The sequence below is a fragment of the Podarcis tiliguerta genome, assembly GCF_965153285.1.
Source record: "Podarcis tiliguerta genome assembly, chromosome: 1".
NCBI classification, from domain to species: domain Eukaryota; kingdom Metazoa; phylum Chordata; class Lepidosauria; order Squamata; family Lacertidae; genus Podarcis; species Podarcis tiliguerta.
This window is the reverse complement of record NC_139534.1, coordinates 129,409,833-129,431,061: the sequence shown is the minus strand read 5'-3', so window position 1 is coordinate 129,431,061 and position 21,229 is coordinate 129,409,833. Positions and strand designations below refer to the sequence as shown.

The window sequence follows — 21,229 nt, the reverse complement described above, 5'->3', positions numbered from 1 at the left end:
GCACAAGTGATTTCTCAGCCCCTTAAATTATTATTATTATTATTATTATTATTATTATTATTATTATTATTATTATTATTATTTAAATCTGTATACTGCCATATACCCATAGGTCTCAGGGCGGTTCACAACAATACACACACAGACACACATAGATAGATAGACACATTATATTACTGTTAATTTACTATTAATTTACTGTTGCTAGCCGCTCTGAGCCTGGCTTCGGAGGGCGGGATTATTATTATTATTAAATTATTATTATTATTATTATTATTATTATTATTATTATTATTATTGTATTCTATGATATACATATAATATGTAATATATACACACCACACTATTATATTTTAGATAGAGAGCTGGATAGACTCACACACACACATATGTATTCTGCAGCTCTTAAAAATTACCACTCAAGGTACTGAGTTCGAAACCTCTCCGGCCCACCGGAGACACGTGCAGTTCCCTCCTCCGGCCAGCAGGGGGCACCACAGAGACTCCACCTCTTCTGGCGACCGCGGCGCATGGGTGAGGGCGGGGCTGCCGTCACGTGTCCCCGGCGAGGGGCGGGGGAGAGACTCGGAGCGACTTCGGCGGAGGGGGCGGGGCCCAACTCCGCGCCTGCTCGGCGGCGAAGGCGGAGGGGCAGCGTCACGTGACCAGGCCCCTCCCCTTTTCCCTCGCGACGCGAGAGCGAGGCTGGTTTCCGCTTCCAGCTGGCGAAGGAGGGCGTAGCGGTGCTCGGGAGAAAGAGAGGGCGAGAGCGAGGTTCATTTCCGCTTCCGGCTGCTTCAGGAAGGGCATTGAGGGAAGAGGCGGAGGAGAAGCGGCGGCGTCTGTGGCGGGGCTTCCTCGACGCGCGCGCCCAGGTAGGCCCCGCCATGGGGGGGGGGGAAGGGGCCCGGCTGCCCCGGCTGAGGTGAGGGGGGGGCGGTGGGGAGGGGAGGACGCGTCTCGTGAGGGGGAAGGGGCGGCCCTCGTGGGAACAGAGAGCGGCCCCCGGCAGCTCCAGCCTCCCTTCGCCCCTCGGGCTCCCCGGTCCCTTTGTTTATTTGCTTCAGGAAATCTGCACCCCGCCTGGTCATAGGGCCGAAAGCAACCTCAAAGCGGTTCCCAAAAAAATTAAGACCAGAAAGGCGAAATGTTACTATTATTATCATCATCATCAATGTTTATTACGGCAAACAGCCAGTATACTAAATCCAGAATTTCTGACAATAAAAACGATGAGCATGGGATTTAACAATCAATATGCTATTTAAGTGGAATAATAAGAATAAGAATAATACCAACATCAATGTTTCTTACAGCCAACAGCCAGCATACTAAAACCAGAATTTCAGCATAGTTCTTTACACAGACAGTAAAAACGATCAACATGGGATTTAACAATCAATATGATATTTAAGTGGAATAATACTAATATTATCAATGTTTATTGTGGCAAACAGCATACTAAAACCAGAGTTTCTGCATAGTTCTTCACATAGACAATAAAAACGATCAGCATGGGATTTAACAATATACCAATTAAGTGGAATAAAAATAATAATATTTAGTATTTATACCCTGCCCGTGGTTCCTGCACATAGAAAAACATAATAAAACATCAGACACTAAGAACTTCCCAATATAGAAATTGAAAAAGACCCACAGCCCCACTTTGACACAGACCAAAAGTTAAAATGCAAAAGGAGGTCAAAGTCGCCTCTGCTTTCTGAGCACCTGGGCAGGCTTGCCTAAACAGGAATGTTTTCAGTAGGAAGATTCCCTCTGAATTTCTGTTGGCAGGGAGTTCCACAGGACTGGGCCCATGGTACTGAAGGGTCTGCTTTTTGTTGCCGTCAGATGAGCCTCAACAACTTGGGGGGGCGGGGTCAACAACACTCCTGATCTCAGTGGTAGAGCTGGAGTACAAGGGTTCTGGTTACCCATGGTCAGTTTTGCTCCCCAGTCAGTTGTCTCTCTCGTTTATTATTAGTGATACTGCTACAGCTACATTACTGCCCTGGAAAAGTTTTTGAGAAGGGCAACCAAAATAATCAAGGAGAGATATATATGTAGTTCTTTTTATTTAATCTTGTTGAAGCCATTACAAAGATAGATCAAAGGGGTGGAGCAATGCAAACCCCCCCCCCCCCCAAAAAAAAAATTGGAAAGGTTGCTGCATTTGGTGCTTTTTCAGTTTAGAAGAAAGGTTGGATAATGTGTGTGTGATAGGAGAATGCAAGATTATGCATAGTGTGGGAAAAGAGGATAGTTTTCATTCTCATGATATTAATAATAATAAATTTTATTTATACCCCGCCCTCCCCAGCCAAGACCGGGCTCAGGGTGGCTAACACCAGATATATAAAAACAATTGATTGAAATACAACTTAAAAACAAGATTAAGTACAACATTAAAATGCAGCCTCATTTCAGTAGAAACTCAAATCAAAAACTTTTGGGGGATGAAAACATCAAATCTTCACCAAAGCCAACTATCCAGACTGGTTCTACTTGGGTCGGAAAAAAGCCAGGGAAGTCCCCAAGTAGGAGTTTCATCATAGAAAGAGGAAGGAAAAAAGAAAGGGGGGGAGGGAATCAAACTGATTCTAAGCCAAAGGCCAGGCGGAACAACTCTGTCTTACAGGCCCTGCGGAAAGAAATCAGATCCTGCAAGGCCCTGGTCTCATGAGACAGAGCGTTCCAACAGGCCGGAGTCAGTGTTGAAAAGGCCCTGGCTCTGGTTGAGGCTAATATGACTTCCTTAGGGCCTGGGACAGGGGACGCGGGTGGTGCTGTGGGTAAAAAGCCTCAGTGCCTAGGGCTTGCCGATTGACAGGTTGGCGGTTTGAATCCCTGCAGCGGGGTGCGCTCCCGTTGTTCGGTCCCAGCGCCTGCCAACCTAGCAGTTCGAAAGCACCCCCGGGGGCAAGTAGATAAATAGGGACCGCTTACTAGCGGGAAGGTAAACGGCGTTTCCGTGTGCGGCTCTGGCTCGCCAGAGCAGCGATGTTACGCTGGCCACGTGACCCGGAAGTGTCTCCGGACAGCGCTGGCCCCCGGCCTCTTGAGTGAGATGGGCGCACAACCCTAGAGTCTGTCAAGACTGGCCCGTACGGGCAGGGGTACCTTTACCTTTAGGGCCCGGGACCTCTAAGGTGTTGCTGTTTATGGACCTTAAGGTCCTCCGTGGGGCATACGGGGAGAGGCGGTCCCGTAGGTACGAGAGTCTCTTTAGGACATCCGAGGAAGCTGAATATTGGAAGTGTCAGGATGAAGTACAAGTTCTCATTCCTGCAAGAGGCAGTAATGGTTTCCAACTTTCAATGGCTTTAAAAGAGAGATGATTTATTGGAAGATAGGCCCCTTGTCAATGGCTCCTAGCCATTATGGCTATGTTCTCACCCCAGTGTTGGAGGCAGTATGCCTTTGAATACCATTTGCTTGGAATTGCAAGTGGGGGAGGGGTGTTGTTCTGTAAGCACCTGTTTAGCCTCTGTGAGAACAACTAGATAGACAGCTGGCTTGATCCAGCAAGATATCTGGTTGGCGACTGTGAGAATAGACCTCCTCCAGCAGGGTGGTCTTTTGTTCTTAAGGCTCGTGTTCTTAAAGACAGTAGGTATGGCAAGCTTCAATTCCAACACAGGTGCTGGGGAAATAGAGTCGATAGGGGAAGAATATGTTGTTATTTTAACCACATGCAGTGGGGGGGGGTGGCTGGGAGAGTCCTGAGCTGAGGACCAGGTAGTCCCCATGTCTCCATCATACATATGCCTCAGGTACATCACCTTAACCTGTAGTAAGGGGGGGGGGGTGTTGGGGAAAGCCATGATACTTCTTTACCTTGCAGCCTTATGTAAGGATTAAGGAGGAAATACCTTTGAGCAATCTAAGCTCTGCATCAGTGGTTTATCAATCCATGAGTGCAGGCTGAAGTAAGCCATGGAAACCTAGGTGACCCGGCTGGGTGCTTATTGGAGTAAGGAATCCTTGGTGATAAATCCTTGAGGACCTAAATATAGGTCAATGATCGCACCCCTGGGGAGGAAGTAAAGGAGCATGGAAATTACCTGAGGAGCATCCCAAGATACAGCTGACTAGTGTGCGGGAATTCCTGAATATCACCATTTGCCAGAAACCACAGCCCTGTCCCTGTGCTTGGAATGCCTGGCAAAGTTGCAATGAGGATGCCTGTCCATTGTTATGAGAGCAGATTGAAGAAAATTTATTTCTGGCCTGACTGTGCTGGCTGCCAGTTAGTTTCCGGGCCCAATTAAAAGTGCTGTTTATGGCCTATAAATCCTTAAACAGCTCAGGACCGCAATACAGTAAGCCCACAACCTACGCAAATATAACTTGTGCACATTCAGCTTCACACATTTGGCACAAAACAAAAACAAATTCAAAGGGGACAAGCATTCATGGAAAGAAGACTTTGGCAAACCCCCCCCCCCCCCGCTATTGAACCCAGTATGTTTTGTCTATAGACGATTTTGGCTTTAGGCACGATCCCCGAAAGATGACCCCCACATAAGTTGCGGGTTTACTGTACCTCAAGGACCACCTTTCCCTATATGAACTGATCCAGACCCTGTGATCATCATCACCTGAGGCCCTTCTTCGTGTGCCCCTTCCACGAGAGGTCTGGAGGGCGGCAACACAATAAACGGGCCTTTTCTATGGTGGCTCCCCACTTGTGGAATTCTCTCTCTGGTGAGGCTTGCCTTGCACCTTCATTACTTGTCTTTAGGTGCCAAATATTAACATTCCTCTTTTCCCGGGCCTTTGGCCTTTTAAACTGCTTAGTTTGTTATTATGTTTCGCATTTTTGTGTTTTTATACTGTAAACCACCCTGTGATCCTTGGATGAAAGGCAGCATATAAATTTAATAATTTAGTAGTAGTAGTTTCTATCTAGGAAAAAACCAAAACCACTCTCATGCATCAGGACACTGATACAAAGTGTTGCTGGCAATTGTAAATGAGATGCTGTAGCTTTGGGGCTTGGAATTTAGCCATGTTTACTAGAAAGTAAATGCTAGTGAGTTCTGCTGCCAGAGGAGTGCACCTAGAATTACAGCTGTGATACCACCACAGGTCTCCATGTCACTCTTCTCTCTAATACCTAAAGAATAGCTGTATTTTATGTATGAACAAACACTTTCTCTGCTGGCACACCCTTTAGTGTTTGTGTGTATAAAGATCAGGTATGCCCTCTTGCTTTGCTGTTTGGAGACCCACGATCAATATTTGCACTCCTGTGGCAATCTAGAAAGCAAGCTGTCGCCGTACGCGTTAACGTACACTGTATGGATTGTGAATCCCTACTGCGACATTCAGTAGACTTCTAAAGTACCTTTCTGTTTCTGTAATGCTTTTTGTGCCACAACATTCTGCATCTCTAGGACCAAAACGGATGGAAAACACTCCCTTCCATGTCAAATCGTGTGGGGGCCTCAGGTGTCTTATATCAATTACTGAGGGGTTTTTTTCGGGCGTAGGGTGTTTTGGCACTTCCAGTTAAATGATGGTATTTCCCTCCCTCCCATTCCCTAGGGCTTAGTATGTTTAAGCAATAATGCAGTATGTTGGTGCATTTCTTTATTTTTTATTTGGGTTTGTGACATAATAATAATTTATCATTTATACCCCGCCCATCTGGCTGGGTTTCCCCATCATCATGGTTCTTACGTAAATAACTGACCACAGTTTTCCATTCTGCTAGGATGATTCCTTCCACCTAAGACTATTTTGTAGGGCAAGGTTTAATGAGGCACTTAAAAGCTGAAACTGCACCACCTCTGGAGATACTTGTTGATCACAAGTGCTGTTTTGCTTCTAGTGAAGTGGTGCCAAATGGTTGCCAACAATGAAACAATTTAAGCTAAGCCATGAGGGAATTGAGACAATTTAGCTCTGTGTTGTCTGCTGAGATTTCAGCAGCTAGACAATTTGCACAACACAGGATTCCAGATACACTATCGTTTGTTCATAGGTTGGTATGATTAGCTGTTGTGAAGGGGTCGGCTGGTTGGTCCTTTGAATGCATCAGAATCACGTTTCTCTCCCTCGGAAGCTTTTGCTTCAGTTTCTAGCAAACCACGGTTTAGCATTTTGTTCTAACCCAAGCAAACTGTGGGTTGTCTTGCTGAAACAGACAAACTTCCATCCTTGCTTTATGAACCTTACTTGTTTTAGTAAACCATAGTTTAAATTAACTTCAAGGTTGGACGTACCACTAAACTGTGGCCAACTGAATATGGAGGCAAAGGCTTTTGATCCCCTTCTGGTTAGGGTAGGGCAGGGCAGGGGAGGAAGGTTGTGTTTCAGCCTAAGACTTCTCCAGGTTCAATCCCATAATGATAAACCATAGTTCATTATTATGTCTGAACATGGCCTCCATCAGATTTCAGATTAGTCTTGACACTCTATGGGCTGAAGGATATGAGACAGTGATATGAGACCCAGCCCTATGCTCTGACCAAAGGATCGGATCAGCAAAGAAGATTCTTGGAATAGCATTAAACCAGAGCAGGTCAAAGCTTTGTTGGGGTTGCTTCCTGGTCTGATCAACCAGGGAGCTTAGCTTGCTGCTGTCCCCCTGTTCTCCAACCCACTAACACGTCCCTACCAGAAAAGTATCCAAAAGTCCTGGGGAAGTTGTGCAGCCAGGCTGAATTAGTTTCGGTCGCTTGTGTGCACTTGTTTTATAATCCAGTTTCACTGTTGCAGAATTCCTGGCTTCCCTTGGTGGGTGCGGCTGTGTAGCTAGTACCAGGGACCTTTGCATCTCTGTCATTGTGGTCATAGCTGTGCCAATCCAAGGCTTAGTCAGCAGCTGGCTTAAAGGTCTGGCCTCTCTCCTCCATTCGCCTTCCTCATTCATGGCATGGGTGTGGCAGCACAGAGGTCATCAAAGCAATTAGTGCTGAGAAGCTGTTCTATTTTTAGGCTTTGCCTGAGTGTTGATCAGGATGGAGAGGGAGGAATAACTCTTGGATACACTCCTCTGCTAGAGTAATTCAGTATTTCTGTTACTTCCCTGCTTCTCTTCTTGGAAACTAAGGGTTGTTGTTGTCTGACTAGACCCATTGGGATTAATGGACCTAAGTTTGCCTTGTCCACTGGCTCCAGTGGCTCTGCTTTGAGTAGGACCAACATTGCGTACAAATCCAGAAGAGCCTTCTGCCAAGAGATCTGTCCCAGCCAATATTTGTATCTCGCACAAGTGCCTCTACTGCACTTAAGATATTAAGCGCATCAGGGACACGGGTGGCGCTGTGGTCTCAACCACTGAGCCTCCTGGGCTTGCCGATCAGAAGGTCGGCAGTTCGAATCCCTGCAACGGAGTGAGCTCCCGCTGCTCTGTCCCAGCTCCTGCCAACCTAGCAGTTCGAAAGCACAGCAGCACAAGTAGATAAATAGGTACCACTGCGGCGGGAAGGTAAACTGCATTTCCATGCGCTCTGGTTTCCGTCACGGTGTTCCATTGCTCCAGAAGCGGTTTAGTCCTGCTGGCCGCATGACCTGGAAAGCTGTCTGCGGACAAACGCCGGCTCCCTCGGCCTGAAAACGAGATGAGCGCCACAACCCCATAGTCGCCTTTGACAGGACGTAACTGTTAGAATTTCAGCTCCGGTCGTCCGAGCTGATAATGGCTCATCTTCCTTTGGGCCCAGCAGAGCATTAAAACAACAAAGTCCACAACGGAAAGATGAGGCAGGTATGGGCTATACTGCTATACAGTGGTACCCCGCAAGACGAATGCCTCGGAAGACGAAAAATTCGCTAGACGAAAGGGTTTTTCGTTTTCTGAGGTGCTTCGCAAGACAGATTTTCCTAAGGGCTTGCTTCGCTAGACGAAACGGCCCTGCCTCTCGTGTCATGGCGACGGTCACTGCACGCACGCACGCTCGCTTCCCCGCTCCTCCGGCTCCCTTCCGGCTGACGGCCGACCTTCTGGCTGCCTCGCGCCGCTGCCCACTGCCCTCGCGTGCTCCTGAGCCCCGCCGCCCTCCAGCAGCCGCGTCGCGTGGTGGCCACAACGCGCGGGTGAGTCTGAGGTACCGGCTGCGGCAGCTGTCCTGCTTCTCCCCGCCCCTCCCCGCCGTTGTTAGTGTTTAAATTCAGTGGTGCTTCGCAAGACGAAAAAACTCGCGGAACGAATTAATTTCGTCTTGCGAGGCACCACTGTACTTTATTACTAAGCTATACAGAGAGCAAAGAAAAGCACATCTCCTCTCTATGAGAGCAGAGAGCAACTGAACAAAAGAAACGAAAGGACAAAGGGAACAGGAAACCAGTAACATCACATCCCGTCTCCCTTTCCCGTGAGAATCCAACAGTATCTGGACTTTCTGGAATGTAAACAGTCCTGTGACTGCAAGCAGCTGCTCAGTGAGAGAAACAGAAACTAACAGTAACTGTCCAGGGGTCCTTTACCTTTTTACCTATTAAGAGCACAGGCAAACTCTGGCCCTCCAGATGTTTGGAACTATACCCATCATCCCTGACCACTGGTCCTGTTAGCTAGGGATGATGAGAATGGTAGTCCCAAACATCTGGAGGGCCAGAGTTTGCCTATGCCTGGTCAAGAAGATTCCTGCTGCGCCAGACCAAGGGCATCCTGTTCTCACAGCGGCCAGCTGTATGCCCATGGGAAGCCCACAAGCAGGACCTGGGCACAACCGCGGTCCCCCTGACCTACATTTCCCGTGCAATTGGTATTCCTAGGTAGACTGCCTCTGATATTATGGGTACTTGATATTGGTCCGGATGGGTTGTAAGATGTCCTGTGCGTCAGGGGATTCAGCGGGGGTCCTCTCTGTTCCCCCCTTGGGGTGGGGTGGTTTTGCCACTCCTCTCTGGATCCCTCATTACCCCAGTTATGTTAGGATGACCAGAATGGGTGGATCACATGGAAAATAGGAGTATGCTAAATTTGGGGGGACGCGGGTGGCGCTGTGGGTTAAAGCCTCAGCACCTAGGACTTGCCAATCGCAAGGTCGGCGGTTCGAATCCCCGCGGCGGGGTGCGCTCCTGTCGTTCGGTCCCAGCGCCTGCCAACCTAGCAGTTTGCCAAAGTGCAAGTAGATAAATAGGGACCGCTTACCAGCGGGAAGGTAAACGGCGTTCCGTGTGCTGCGCTGGCTTGCCAGATGCAGCTTGTTACGCTGGCCACGTGACCCGGAAGTGTCTTCGGACAGCGCTGGCTCCCGGCCTTTAGAGTGAGATGAGCGCACAACCCTAGAGCCTGGCAAGACTGGCCTGTACGGGCAGGGGTACCTTTACCTTTACCTTAAATTTGGGGGGAGCATCTGCTCGTGCTCTGAACTGTAATTAAGGGTTCCTTAAGAACAACTACCTTCCATATGTACCCTCCTGGATCTTCTGCTCAGCATAATATATAAGGCATTGTTTTCAGGTTTGGCAACTGGGCCCAAGGCCTTAGCCTCTTCCGTTGTGCCTCTTTGGAGTGCCTTCCCCAGGGAGAGCCAAATGACCCCACTGCTATATGCCGGCTGTTGCCAGATGACGACCCAGATCTCTAGGGAGGCTTTTGAGGGAAGCTGAATGGATTGTTGTCCTTGTTTTCCCTGCTGATCTGCTGAACTTTCTGGATGCCTGTTGTGATTACTGATTCTACTGTTGAAACTTAACTGTTTAGCTCATGGTTTGATTGTGCTTGTTGTACGTTTTTCAACACTTCCTCGGGGGAAGAAATATGGGATAGATTTTTCTCAAGTTATTGTGCAGCAGTTAAAGTGGTAAATGGCAGTGGCAGATGCTCAGGAAGGGGGGTGGCAAAGGTTCTGGGGGTGGGAATAGTTCGTTGCAAATTGCAAGCATTCAATTATGTATTGCTCAATGTTAAATGGAACGCTGGCCCAATTGCTGATGTGCCGTCAGCAGATTTACTGACACCGTTGTGCCACTTGCCTTTAAAGGCAGAACATCTTGCTAAACATGGGTAGCTCCGGCTACCTTGACCTGGAGAGTTTGTTCTTCTGGCATGTGTGTTGTGATGGTTCCATTATTTTTCTTTTGTGATGCTCTTCCTGGCTGGGGACTCAGTCCTTATTCAAGGGTCTTAGTCAGAATCCTTTATCCTAGGGAAAAGGGGTGTTGTCTCCTAAGACTCAAATGAGCAGCCAGCGCTCACTTCAACTGGTCCCTTTCACTAACATGGGGCCCTTTTCATTCAAAGTGATACAGGGACCTTTTTATCCAGCAGAAATAGGCAGCAGCTGCTTTTATCTAGTGCAGTGATGGCTAAACTTGGCCTGCCAGCTGTTTTGGGACTACAATTCCCATCATCCCTGACCACTGGTCCTGTTAACAAGGGATGATGGGAGTTGTAGTCCCAAAACAGCTGGAGGGCCAAGTTTGGCCATCACTACGTCTAGCGGGTCCAACCAATAAGATGATTTGTGGTTTTACAAGATGCTACCAATTTTGGGTGGGGTTGTTTTTGTTGGGATACTGCCAGGGAGACAAAGTCCATCATAACTCCACATTGTCTCTTGACGTCCATTGATCTCCCGTAGACACGCAGTATCAGCAATTAGCGACACGAGCTCTAGAAATAGCTTGTGACATTCCAGAACCGATGCACGCTCTATCAGCAGAATTCACACGGCGAAAGATGCACGCAGGAGAGCATTATTTACAAGTTTATTCAGCGTTGATCAGAACAAAGAAAAACATGACTGCCTGCTTCAGATGTCTCCGGCAGAGAGAGAGAGAGAGAAACGAAAACAAAAGCACAACATAAACATCCTGTGAAACAGGAAAATACGCAGGCTGTGACACAAACATATTGCTCCCTTTTAAGGTGGAACGGAAATACCCTAACAGTTTTGATTTATACAAACCTTGCATGTGACTTCTTTCTTTCCCTTTTATGATATTGTGTATTTATGTTTTTAACTGTACCTCTGGTAACAAGTGACTAATAAGTCCCATTAATAATAATACTGACGCTGATGGCACTGATATGGTGGCTGCGGGCAGTGACTCTCAAATACAGTCGTACCTTGGATCTCAAACTGCTTAGTTGCCAAACGTTTCAGCTGCCGACAGATCGAAAACCGGAAGTGAGTGCTCTGGTTTTCGAATGATTTTCAGAAGCCAAATGTCCGGCACGGCTTCTGCAGCTCCTGAAGACAATTGGAAGTTGTGCCTTGGTTTTTGAACGGTTCCGGGAGTCGAACAGACTCCTGGAACTCATTCTTTTTGGCAACCAAGTTTCGAATGTAGTGGTTTGTAGGAACCTAGTTGATGGTGAAGGTGGCTGAGCACGCAAAGGCTTAATGACGTGCAGCTCAAGAACTCTCATTTGTGTACCAAAATGCGCTTCATCTAAATTACATGCCTGCTGTAGTCTGAAATTCTGCATTAAACCAATCTCATTTATTTCTTTTACAGGAAAATGTCAGCTGCTGACGACTTCTCGGTAAGTCTTCCAAGTTGGCTACTTTCTAAGTTGCAACCAGGGGATTTGATTTAAATCAAATTGATTTAAATCACTAGTCAGTAAGACTTGATTTAAATCGTTTTTTTACAGAAATACTCATTCTTGCTGCTATAATCTTAATATTTACAACCATATGAAGGTTTCATTTTTGGAATAAATTCTCAGAGTAGTTTTTACAGTTATATCAAAAATTACTGATTTGGTTATACTATTAGAAATACATAGATAATTATGAAATTATTGTGAGGTTTAATAAGTTAACTTTATATTTGGACAACTTTTCTGCTGTATATTTAAATAACAATTTATTTAACAGAAACAATAACATTATAGCATATGCATCCATGTTTGTTAACTGATGTGGTTAAACGGGGGTTTTTTTATTTAAAAAAACTTAAACTGAGTTTTGGGCACACATGAAAAACTTAAAACAAATCCTTATTTCCTGATGAATAGCCTTTGGACTATAATGCAACTTAAATAGAAAACTATATTTAGAAAGATTTCCCCCAAAAGCATTTTATTTTAAAAATCCAATTTAAATTTTAAAAAATCATATTTTATTTTATTTTTAAAAATCAATGATTTTTATCCACCCTGGTTGCAACCAATGTGTGATTGTATCAAGACCAATTCCGATGTTTGAACGGATGATGGTGTGTATTCCAATGCAAACCCAAGAGCTGAATTTTTTATGGGGAAAGAAGCACATTAAGTTGCTCTAGCTTTTTACACTGACCCTTGAATGTTACTGTTGAACTGCTTCATTTTGTTAATGCAGTTAACCTCCCCCATCCCACATAATGTTAGTGGTGAATCTCTGCCCACTGGGACTATAACCTGCGTTGTTGGGCGGGAGAGGTTGAGACTGTCCATCTGAGAAGTGTGTGGTTGGAGCCCTGATAAGAGGGGGCAGAAGGTTTAAGAGAAAGCTTTTCCGAAGAAGGGAAGGCAGGGCCTAAACCATGGAGACATCCTGACAAACTGGAATGCAGAGGCGACGTCGGCAGCAGAACAAATGTGGAACGGAGGGAGAGAATAGGCAGGCAACCATGGACTGGAAATGGCCTGAACAATTGTGACCCACCAGTAAGCTATGTGGGTTTGCAGGAAAATTCCCAGTGCCCCAAATCAACAGAGACCGGACTAAGTGCAATTGTCTTACTTATCACAACACTTTTTAAGGTATAATGAAAAACCTCACCCTCCCACAATATATAAGGGTCTGGTGAGTTCTGTTTCAGTGTATCTGAAGAAGTGTGCGTGCACACAAAAGCTTATACCAAGAACAAACTTAGTTGGTCTCTTAGGTGCTACTGGACAAATTTTTATTTTTTATATATATTTCAACACTTTTTAAAAGTGCTTTGTTAAAATTTGCAAGCTGTTGAAATAGCTTCCCCCCCTCAATAAAGAACAGTGTTTGAGCTGATGTGCTTAACTGGGGGAAATATGAGAAAGGCACACTTAACCCGGCAAGTTCACACGTTAACTTGGAAGTGGTTTTACTGGGATACTTAAGAGTTGACCATTGATCGCCTTAACCTTCTTTAAAGAGCAGTAAAGCGGAGGTGCTGAAATCTTGGTGGGTCACAGCGAGACGCTGGACGCCCCAGAGTCGGGTCAGGACTCACCGGTAGAGAATTTGCTGTGGAAAGGCACAGTGTGTTCCCCCATGTCTTGAATCTGGTGTCCTTCGATGGTGGGATGAGCCAGGAAGGTATCAAAACAGTCTAGAGGGAGATGAGAGGTTGTTTGTATGTGGCGGATGCCGGAGATGGTGGTGGTGATGATGGTGATAAAGTGTAGGCTCCTCTGGTGGAGTAGCAACAGTGGTGGAGTCTCACCCCGTGTTTCGTTTTCCTAGCTGGCGGATGCTCTCCCGGACACGTCTCCTGCCAAGAACGCCTCCTTGGGCAACACGAAACCTGCTCAGCAGCCCGGCCAGCCCCCCCAAGCCTGGCCCTCTTCCAACCCCTGGAACAACCCGCCAAGCGCTCCCCCCGCGGCAATGTCGGGGCTGCCTCCCAGCACGTCCACCTCCAACGTCCCTTTTGGACCCCCTCCCACGGGAATGTACCCTTCCCTCCCCCCCGGAGCCCCTGCCCCCTTCCCACCTCCCGGGTCGGCTTGCCCCCCTCCCGGCACCCCTTACCCGCCCCCAGGCCCTGCCCCACCTGGCCAGTACCCTCCTCCAAACATGTCCTTCCCAGAACTCCCCAGGGCCTACGGGGGCCCAGCAGAGCCGGCTGCGCCCCCTGCTGCCGCCGTCGGGCCGTGGGGGTCCATGTCTGCCGGAGGAGGGTGGGGGCCCGCCGTGGGGGGCCAGTACCCTGCGCCTAGTGTGCCGTACCCACCCCCAGGGCCGTATTCAACTCCCACCCAGGCGCCGGGGGCCGCTCCTACAGTGCCGTGGGGCGCCGTCCCCCCCGGACCATGGGGGCCTTCGCCACCAGCCCCATTTCCCCCGCCCACAGGGTCCTATCCGGCTCCAGGACTGTACCCAACGCCGCCGAATCCTTACCAAGTGCTACCTGCGCCCGCTGGAGCTCCGTCCATGCCGGGGGGCCTTCATGTGAGTACAGCAAGCTGCTTCTTCTTCTCCTAACAGCCCCTTCATTTGCAGCTCAGCTTTAGAAATGTCCTCCCCCAATTGCTGTGCTTCATCAGAGCCAGTGAACCTCTCCAGAGGCAGCTGCTGAAGTGCAGCTTTTAATTTGATAAGCTTTATTTTTCCTTATTCTATTTATTTGGGGTTTTCATTTATTTATTAGTTTGATATACCGTCCCTCCATCAAAAGATCTCGGGGGGTGGTTCACAAGATAAAAATACAAGATAAAAGCGCAAATTGTTAGAACAGAAACATCAAAAGAGTAACCCTCCCTCCCTGATCTTCTAAGAGAAGCTTTTCCATGGCAGCTTGTCTTAGGAATCCCTGCGCATCACAAAGAATCTTGGGGTGTTTTCTGGAGTGCCCTATGACGCGTAGTGTCTTGTTCTGCCCTGCATCATCTTCTTGCGGTGGCCAACCGGATGCCTGTGCGAATCCTGCCCGCTGTCAGGAGCTCGTCCTACACTCGAGTAGGACCCTGGCAGAGACACATGCCCAACTCCTGGTCGGTTGTTCGGGAGCTTCAAAATCTTTCTTCTCCCTGAACATCACGGCGACCAATGCCAACCGACAATCGGCACACTTAGGGATCCGCAGAGTTTGCGCAGCATGCGAGTGACAGACCCCAGCAACTCAGCATTTTGGCTAATCTACTTTATTACATATAAACACATGGAGCACTGCAACATGGCTCCCTCTATCTCTAGCATCAGACAGCAGAGAAAAAGAACAAAGGACAATAGTCCCACTTCATGGCACACAGTAACACAAACATCCTTTCTCCGTCACTTCCCACTCTGTGGAGTCAAAACATACACCGTCATGTGATAGACAACAATCCCATGACTGCAGCCATGGAGCAGCCCCCTCCCCACCTGTGATTCCAATGCAGCTGGCATCCTAGCAGCTCCCACAGGGGAGGGAGAACATCCCCATTCTAGCCAGCAATGGCAGCAACCTGCTGTTGGGGGTTGGAAATAGCCATGGGTGCATTACTAGGTGCAGATCATAGCCTCTTCTGCCCATTTCAGTGAGTCACATTTAGGGCCCTTATTCTTCAGGGGAAAAACCTATTGGTGAGTGACAATGGTCTAAAAAACAGGGAATCTCTAGGCATGGCTTCTGCTGGTCAGAGGGTGTGATTTCCGTATGCAACACTAATCCTATCCCCATAGCATGTTCTGTAGTCACTGCAAGAACAGCCCTGGTAGCATCATTTTTTGAAAAGAAAAGAATCTGCTGCCTGTCTAACACTGTCCGTTTCCCCATGCAGATAATAAACTGGCCTCAGTCGCACACAATAGGCTCGGATATAGATTTAGATCTGTTGAGAGAAATGCGCGTTTAATGGCTTTGCACGTTTGTCAACCCCTCAACCCTTCATCTGGCTCCTGGAGCAAACCCTCAGCAGTTTGATCTTGGAAATGCAGAATCTGACTGACCTCTGTCTCTTTTTATTCTTTTCCCCAGCCTTACCGTTGAACTTGTGCCGGGCCGATGAAGTGCAGTCTCCTCGCCTACAACTGCTATTTACAAGAGAAGTCAAAAATTCGTTTTCTGTAACCTTTTGGAGTCTCAAAAGAGCTCGCTCGCCTTCTGCCTGCTCACCTGAGGCACGGAGGAGGACTCTGCGTAAGCTGGACTCTGTTCAATTGCTGAAGTAACCTTTTTGTTTGTCAGTGAATTAGGATAAAACATGCCCCAGCTGCCCGATCCTTGCTTGGGAGGTGAGGGCCCCACCTTGGAATATGCGGCTGTTTGCCCAGAGAGTTAGGACTGCTCCAGGATAGTCCAGGAATTTGATGGAAGGCCTGGACCCATCGCCATTGCTGGACTTGTGTCTGTGTGTTCAGGTTATTCAAGTCAATTCAATAAACTCGGTGTATTCTGGAGAAATTCTTGGACAGATAGGCTAGACACATTACGAGTCACTCATCAAACTGAAAAGAAGCAAACCATGTTAATCTGGAGACAGTTCTCCACATCGCATTCAATTTATCTTAGCCATGTTCTGGGAGATAGTTGGCAGAGATTTAGATCTGACACTTGGATGTCTAGCCTCCAGGCAGCTGTGAACATCGTTGCACCGCCCAATTTAGGTGTTCAGGAAGTTCGGATAGATTATTCTGAGGGGCTAGTCTGCCAGCCGAATTAGACTTCACTGTTTTCATTAAGAGAATGGATTTTCCCTCTGAGATGGTCCATATATTAAATCTAGGACTAAAACTGCCATTGGGTTGACTGATGAGCCCTGATAACTTGTTGGTTGTTTTTGTCCTTCAGATGGAATTAAAATGTTTCTTGTAGGGAGGAGGCAGGAATCTGACCAGAATAATCCTCTTCTTGCTTAGTGGCTCCAGAACCCATGGTCCTTGCATAACCGCTGCCCTCACTTGGGAACCGATGGTGTCTATTATCAGAACTCCACCAAGCGCAGTTGTACAGTTCTTCACCCGAGTGCTGTCATCTTATTCCCAAATCAAATGGCAGAGTCTAATATCGGATTAAATAGGAAGGTCGTTCTGCAGTGGGGGGGTGTCTCCTGAAGTCTGTTCTCAGGCCATCTTGGTTCAACAAAGTAAATTGCGTATATCCAACACCGGGCAGTGGTTGCAGCAGCAGTTTTAACTTGCCGGTGTGTGTACTTTCCCCTTCCATTCTGGCTTCTCAGACTTCGTCCCTAGGCTCAAGTAAACCTCTCCTTCAGACAGCCCCTGTAGGGATGGCACCATGCGCTCATCTGGTTGCTGTTGGCGTCAGCAGTGTTGCAGGACAGGGCAGCCTTGCCAGTAAACCCACAGTTCAGTTGCCTGCAAAACCAGCTGTGTTGTCTGTTTGACAAACCTCTGTCTGCTCATCCAGAGGATTCGTAGGCAAGTGACCATTTAGAAGCCATCTGTGGGAAATGGCTCTGCAGGAGGGCACCCTGTGGCTTATCTGTGTCTCACCCCTGAGAATTGCAAGGCTGGGTAGAGATGAGATGAGATGTTCTTCTGTAGCGGCTGCAAAAATAAAATACTGGTTAATCATGGCAGGACTAGGGTTCCCATTTGGGTTCCTTCCGACTCTACGATTCTGTGCTGTGGACATGGAACAGGGAGTTTAAAGAAACAAAATTTTAAAAAATCTGCATGTGTGGAATGGAGGGGCCTTTCCGGTCTGTGCTTGTGTACGTTTGTGGCAAGCATTTATTTCCCCTTGGCTGCATGCCTTCCTTCCATGTTGCACTTCTCTGATGGGGATATTGCACCCCCCCAGAAATTCAGAGCCTAGTATTTTCTTGGTTGTGGGGAGGGGAGAATGCATTTCGCCCCCTGGCTAGCACATTCATTGTTGTTGTGATTTGCTCGGTGGTATGTGACTTTGCAACACCCGCAACTGTCGGATATTGTTCAGTGTGGTAATTGAGGTTAGTGACCGGGGACAATTCCCCTCTCCATCCCCAACTCCACCAGTTTTGTCAAGAACTCCAAGCCTAATAAACACTGAAGTAAAAGTCCTGCTAACCTTTTTTTTTTAAAAAAAGAAGCAACCTTTGGTTTTATGTTCTAATATGGCTCTTTGAAGTCTGTGTGCTGTGCTTCTTCTGTCCTAGAAATCCCTGTCCCGCATGCAGATTCAGCAAAGTTATTTGTTCTCCTGTTTGGATGGGATGCATTATTGGCACTGAACAGGGACTTGCCAAAGTATGCAAAAGCTAAAATGAAGCGTGGGCATGCATTGACCTGTGGAAAGGCCCCAGAATCACCGTTTAGCACTTAGGAGTCGTTTACCGTAATTGCCATTCCATCAGGTTTTGGACAGGGCGGGAGTGGTTTGTTCCAGGTCCGAAGCGTGCGAGCTTCTGACGTGCGCAGGAGAAAAATGCGAATGTACCTACCATAGACCAGCTTAAGACGACCCACGTGTATGTCTTCTGTGTGCTTTTTTTTCTTAAAAAAAAAAGAACTCTTGGAAATAACGAACGATAAAGGAGTTTTTCACAAGGCTGGAGCAGACCAGTGGTCGTGCTGAACCTCAAGCTCATAGGACAGACTTTTCCAAAGGCGCGTTCAGTGCCTCCACCCTGAGGCCGTCCTTCTGTAGAGACTGCAGGATTTGTAGTGCCCCTGGAGAGGAAGAAGAGAGAGACCTGGCTAAGAGCGCATCACATCATCTGTGAATTCAGCTGTAACCTGCTTGGCTGAAGCTCCTGCAAAAGTAGACACTAAGATCCCACGAGAAACTGTAAGGGCCTTCAAGTCTCGTCCAGCCTCCCTTCTGTTCCTATTGATCATGCACATGCAAAAGTGTTGTGGAGGCAGTGGAGTCACAAAGTGTGTGTCCTGTCCCCGGCCAGCAGCCAGTGCAAACAAGCAGTGGTATCTCTCAGCCAGGACAAGGGGGTGGTTTTGGCTGTACACTGTTTTCACCTTTTGTGTTGGCTTTGGAACCTAAACCCCGCGTAAGATGTGGCTCTGCTGCACCATGCAGGTGTACTCAGAAGTAGGCCCCACTGATCTTGATGGGACTTACTCCCAGGTAAGTGGGTATAGGTTTGCAAATACTGGATTAAGCAGCTTGGACAGAAAGGCCGGCCGGCCGCTGCTTCATCTGTTCCAAATTAAGAAGATGAAACCTGAATTCAGGGCTCTGCAGATTAAACCTCTGCCCAGATGCCATGCCGAGAGAGAGCCTGGATTCTGTGCAGAAGTTTGCGCAGGGCACCACCCGTAACCAGTCACTACTTTGGCATAATTCTGGGGTGCTAGGAAGTGGCAGGAGCAGAGGGCCAGGCAGGTTGCGGAAACCCCAGTCAGCGACAAAACACACCCTTGGGGGAGATCTGCCGCAGTTTCTGAAAGCTGAGATCCTGTGTCCGGATTTCCACGTTCTCTTCCTTTTTCACTCCCCTCAGAAACGCTGCCCAAACACAGCAGCGACTCAATAGGAGTCGGTCGACAGATGCATTGCTCTGGTGCATCCTTCCCACAGCCAGGCGCCTGTCGGATGTTTTGAACTGCCAACTCCTGTCACCTGGGTGGGCCTTGATGGGAGCTGGCAGGCCTAAACACCTGGAAGGCTGTGGAGAAGGATGCTCTGGTGACACCATTTGGATAAAAGGGATCATGCATTGCTGATTGGCATCTGTCCGTCTCAGGAGATGATGGAAAAGTGCACCTTCAGAGACCGATACAGGAGAGAGATGTTTTGTTGCAGATGAGGGTTGTCCAGTTGTGCCACTGCAGATGCAAGTTTCTTCTCTCTGTGCTCCCAGTGTGCATATGTGGAATATATATATTATATCTCAAAGTTTCTCTTCTGGTTATATATGGAAAGAGTCAGAGCAGTATATGCAAGGGAGATGGAAGTCCTGTGAATTAAAATGCATTTTGCATATTTGTGCTTGGCTCCTCCAGGAATTTTTTTCCAAAAATAACAAATAAAAATCCAAAATGGACCAGACTTGGTTATGGACAAAGCACCCTTCCTGGGGATTCACGATCTCTGCTTATTATCCCTTGATGTTACTTGGACCGCACCCACCCCCGGTCATGAGACTACCCTTTCTCATAAATAATTGGGGGGGGGGACCTACCCCACCATCCCAGGCAATTGTCCGATGCTGTGTAGTAAAACTTTTTAATCATTCTGTCCAGAGTGTGAGCAATTTCTAGCCCAATTGATGCTTGTTATGCAATGGAATTTGTATCAATCTGTACTTTGTGAGTTGGGGTTTTGTTTTGTTTTTTGAGGGGGGGAAACTGCTGAGGAATTTGGGGTTGGGTTTTTTTTGGCTTGTGCTTCTGGGGTGGATATTTAACTGCATTTGTTTACAATATGGAATTATTAAGCAATCACACTTCTGAAGCATAGACCATATCACCTGCTGCTGTATTATTATTATTTTTCTTTCTAGATGATAAATTTGTTGTATGATGGTAGTGAAGAGGCTTTAAATACAGGATTTGATATTTTTTGAAAATGCTGTCATTTTTTGTATACAATTGGACATTAAACGTATTTTCAAGATGACGGTGTTCAGAGTGCTTAGAAAGGCTTTTGTCTTAGGTGATGAAAGCTTCCTCCCACCTCGCTGTCTGACAGTAATCCAGTACCCTATCTTAAGAACATAAGAGCCTGCAGGATCATGCTAGTGGCCCATCCAGTCCAGAAGTCTGCTCTCACAGCCGCCAGCAACTGGTACAGTCGTGCCTTGGAAGTCAAACGCCTTGCAAGACGAACGTTTTGGCTCCCAAATGCCGCAAACCTGGAAGTGAGTCTTCCGGTTTGCAAACGTTCTTTAGAACCCAAACGCCCGTCACTGCTTCCGATTGGCTGCAGGAGCTTACTGCAGCCAATCGGGAGCCGCATCTTGGTTCCTGAACGGTTTGGAAGTCAAACGGACAGATTCTGTTAGTCTTCCGAGGTGCGACTGTATTCAGAAGCATTTATGCCTCCCAAGAGTTTTAAAGTGGTCCTTTATCTCTGGTCACTTCTGTGAACACGCAACCTGACTGTCTCTGTTGCATCCCAAAAGCAAGGAAGGATTGGACTCTGATTAATAGAATACACACAAGACTTGACCAGCAAGACTCTGGGAGGAGGTACCAATAATAATCCTGTCCACCCCTTGGCCCAGGTCGTTTTATTCACAAAAGAACTTTTTACACAGTGTTCGTAAGAACCAATCAGATTTCCTCTGAGCATTTCAAAAAGCCCCACGTGGGGACAGAGTTAAAGTTAAGACTACAAAGATCTAATTTGAGCATGCATACATTCTGAGAGTAAATAAAACAAGACTAGAGGAATGCATTCAGCAAAACCCCAGAGGTCCTAAACAGGAGAGAAAGGATGGCAGAATTTACCATCTCCTTGTGAACACTCTTCCTGGCCCTTAAGATCTATCTAATTACACTGGGCAACAATTTTTTACTTTTTGAATGTTGTCTAGATTTCTACAACTGATTTAGGGTGTTTTTGCACTGCTGAATCAGGAAATGGCATCCGTTTCTCTCCATCAGGTCAGGTTTTTGTGCTATGTTGATTTGAAAAAAATCAGATCTTGTGACAAAATCAGTTACATTTTTGTGGCATTATCAGCTGATTTTTGTCAACAGATATCATCCTAAATATGTTTTTAAGAGAAAAAAATGTTTTTCCA

At 47.2% G+C, this 21,229-nt stretch overlaps 1 protein-coding gene across 1 annotated transcript; it reads left to right on the top strand.

The window, feature by feature from the left end:
- The first annotated feature begins 698 nt into the window (after positions 1-698).
- On the top strand, positions 699-20,097 carry MAPK1IP1L (mitogen-activated protein kinase 1 interacting protein 1 like). The gene is made up of 4 exons (XM_083440076.1): positions 699-875; positions 11,425-11,452; positions 13,341-14,048; positions 15,556-20,097. Exons 2-4 carry the CDS (start codon positions 11,429-11,431, stop codon positions 15,565-15,567), a joined length of 744 nt encoding a protein of 247 aa, XP_083296202.1. The 5' UTR covers positions 699-875; positions 11,425-11,428; the 3' UTR covers positions 15,568-20,097.
- Positions 20,098-21,229: the final 1,132 nt, after the last annotated feature.

Excerpts from the sequence above, each read along its gene's own strand:
- MAPK1IP1L (XM_083440076.1), top strand. The coding sequence starts at position 11,429 with ATGTCAGCTGCTGACGACTTCTCG. Across the intron at positions 11,453-13,340 it reads CAGCTGCTGACGACTTCTCG|CTGGCGGATGCTCTCCCGGA; the intron begins GTAAGTCTTCCA and ends TCGTTTTCCTAG.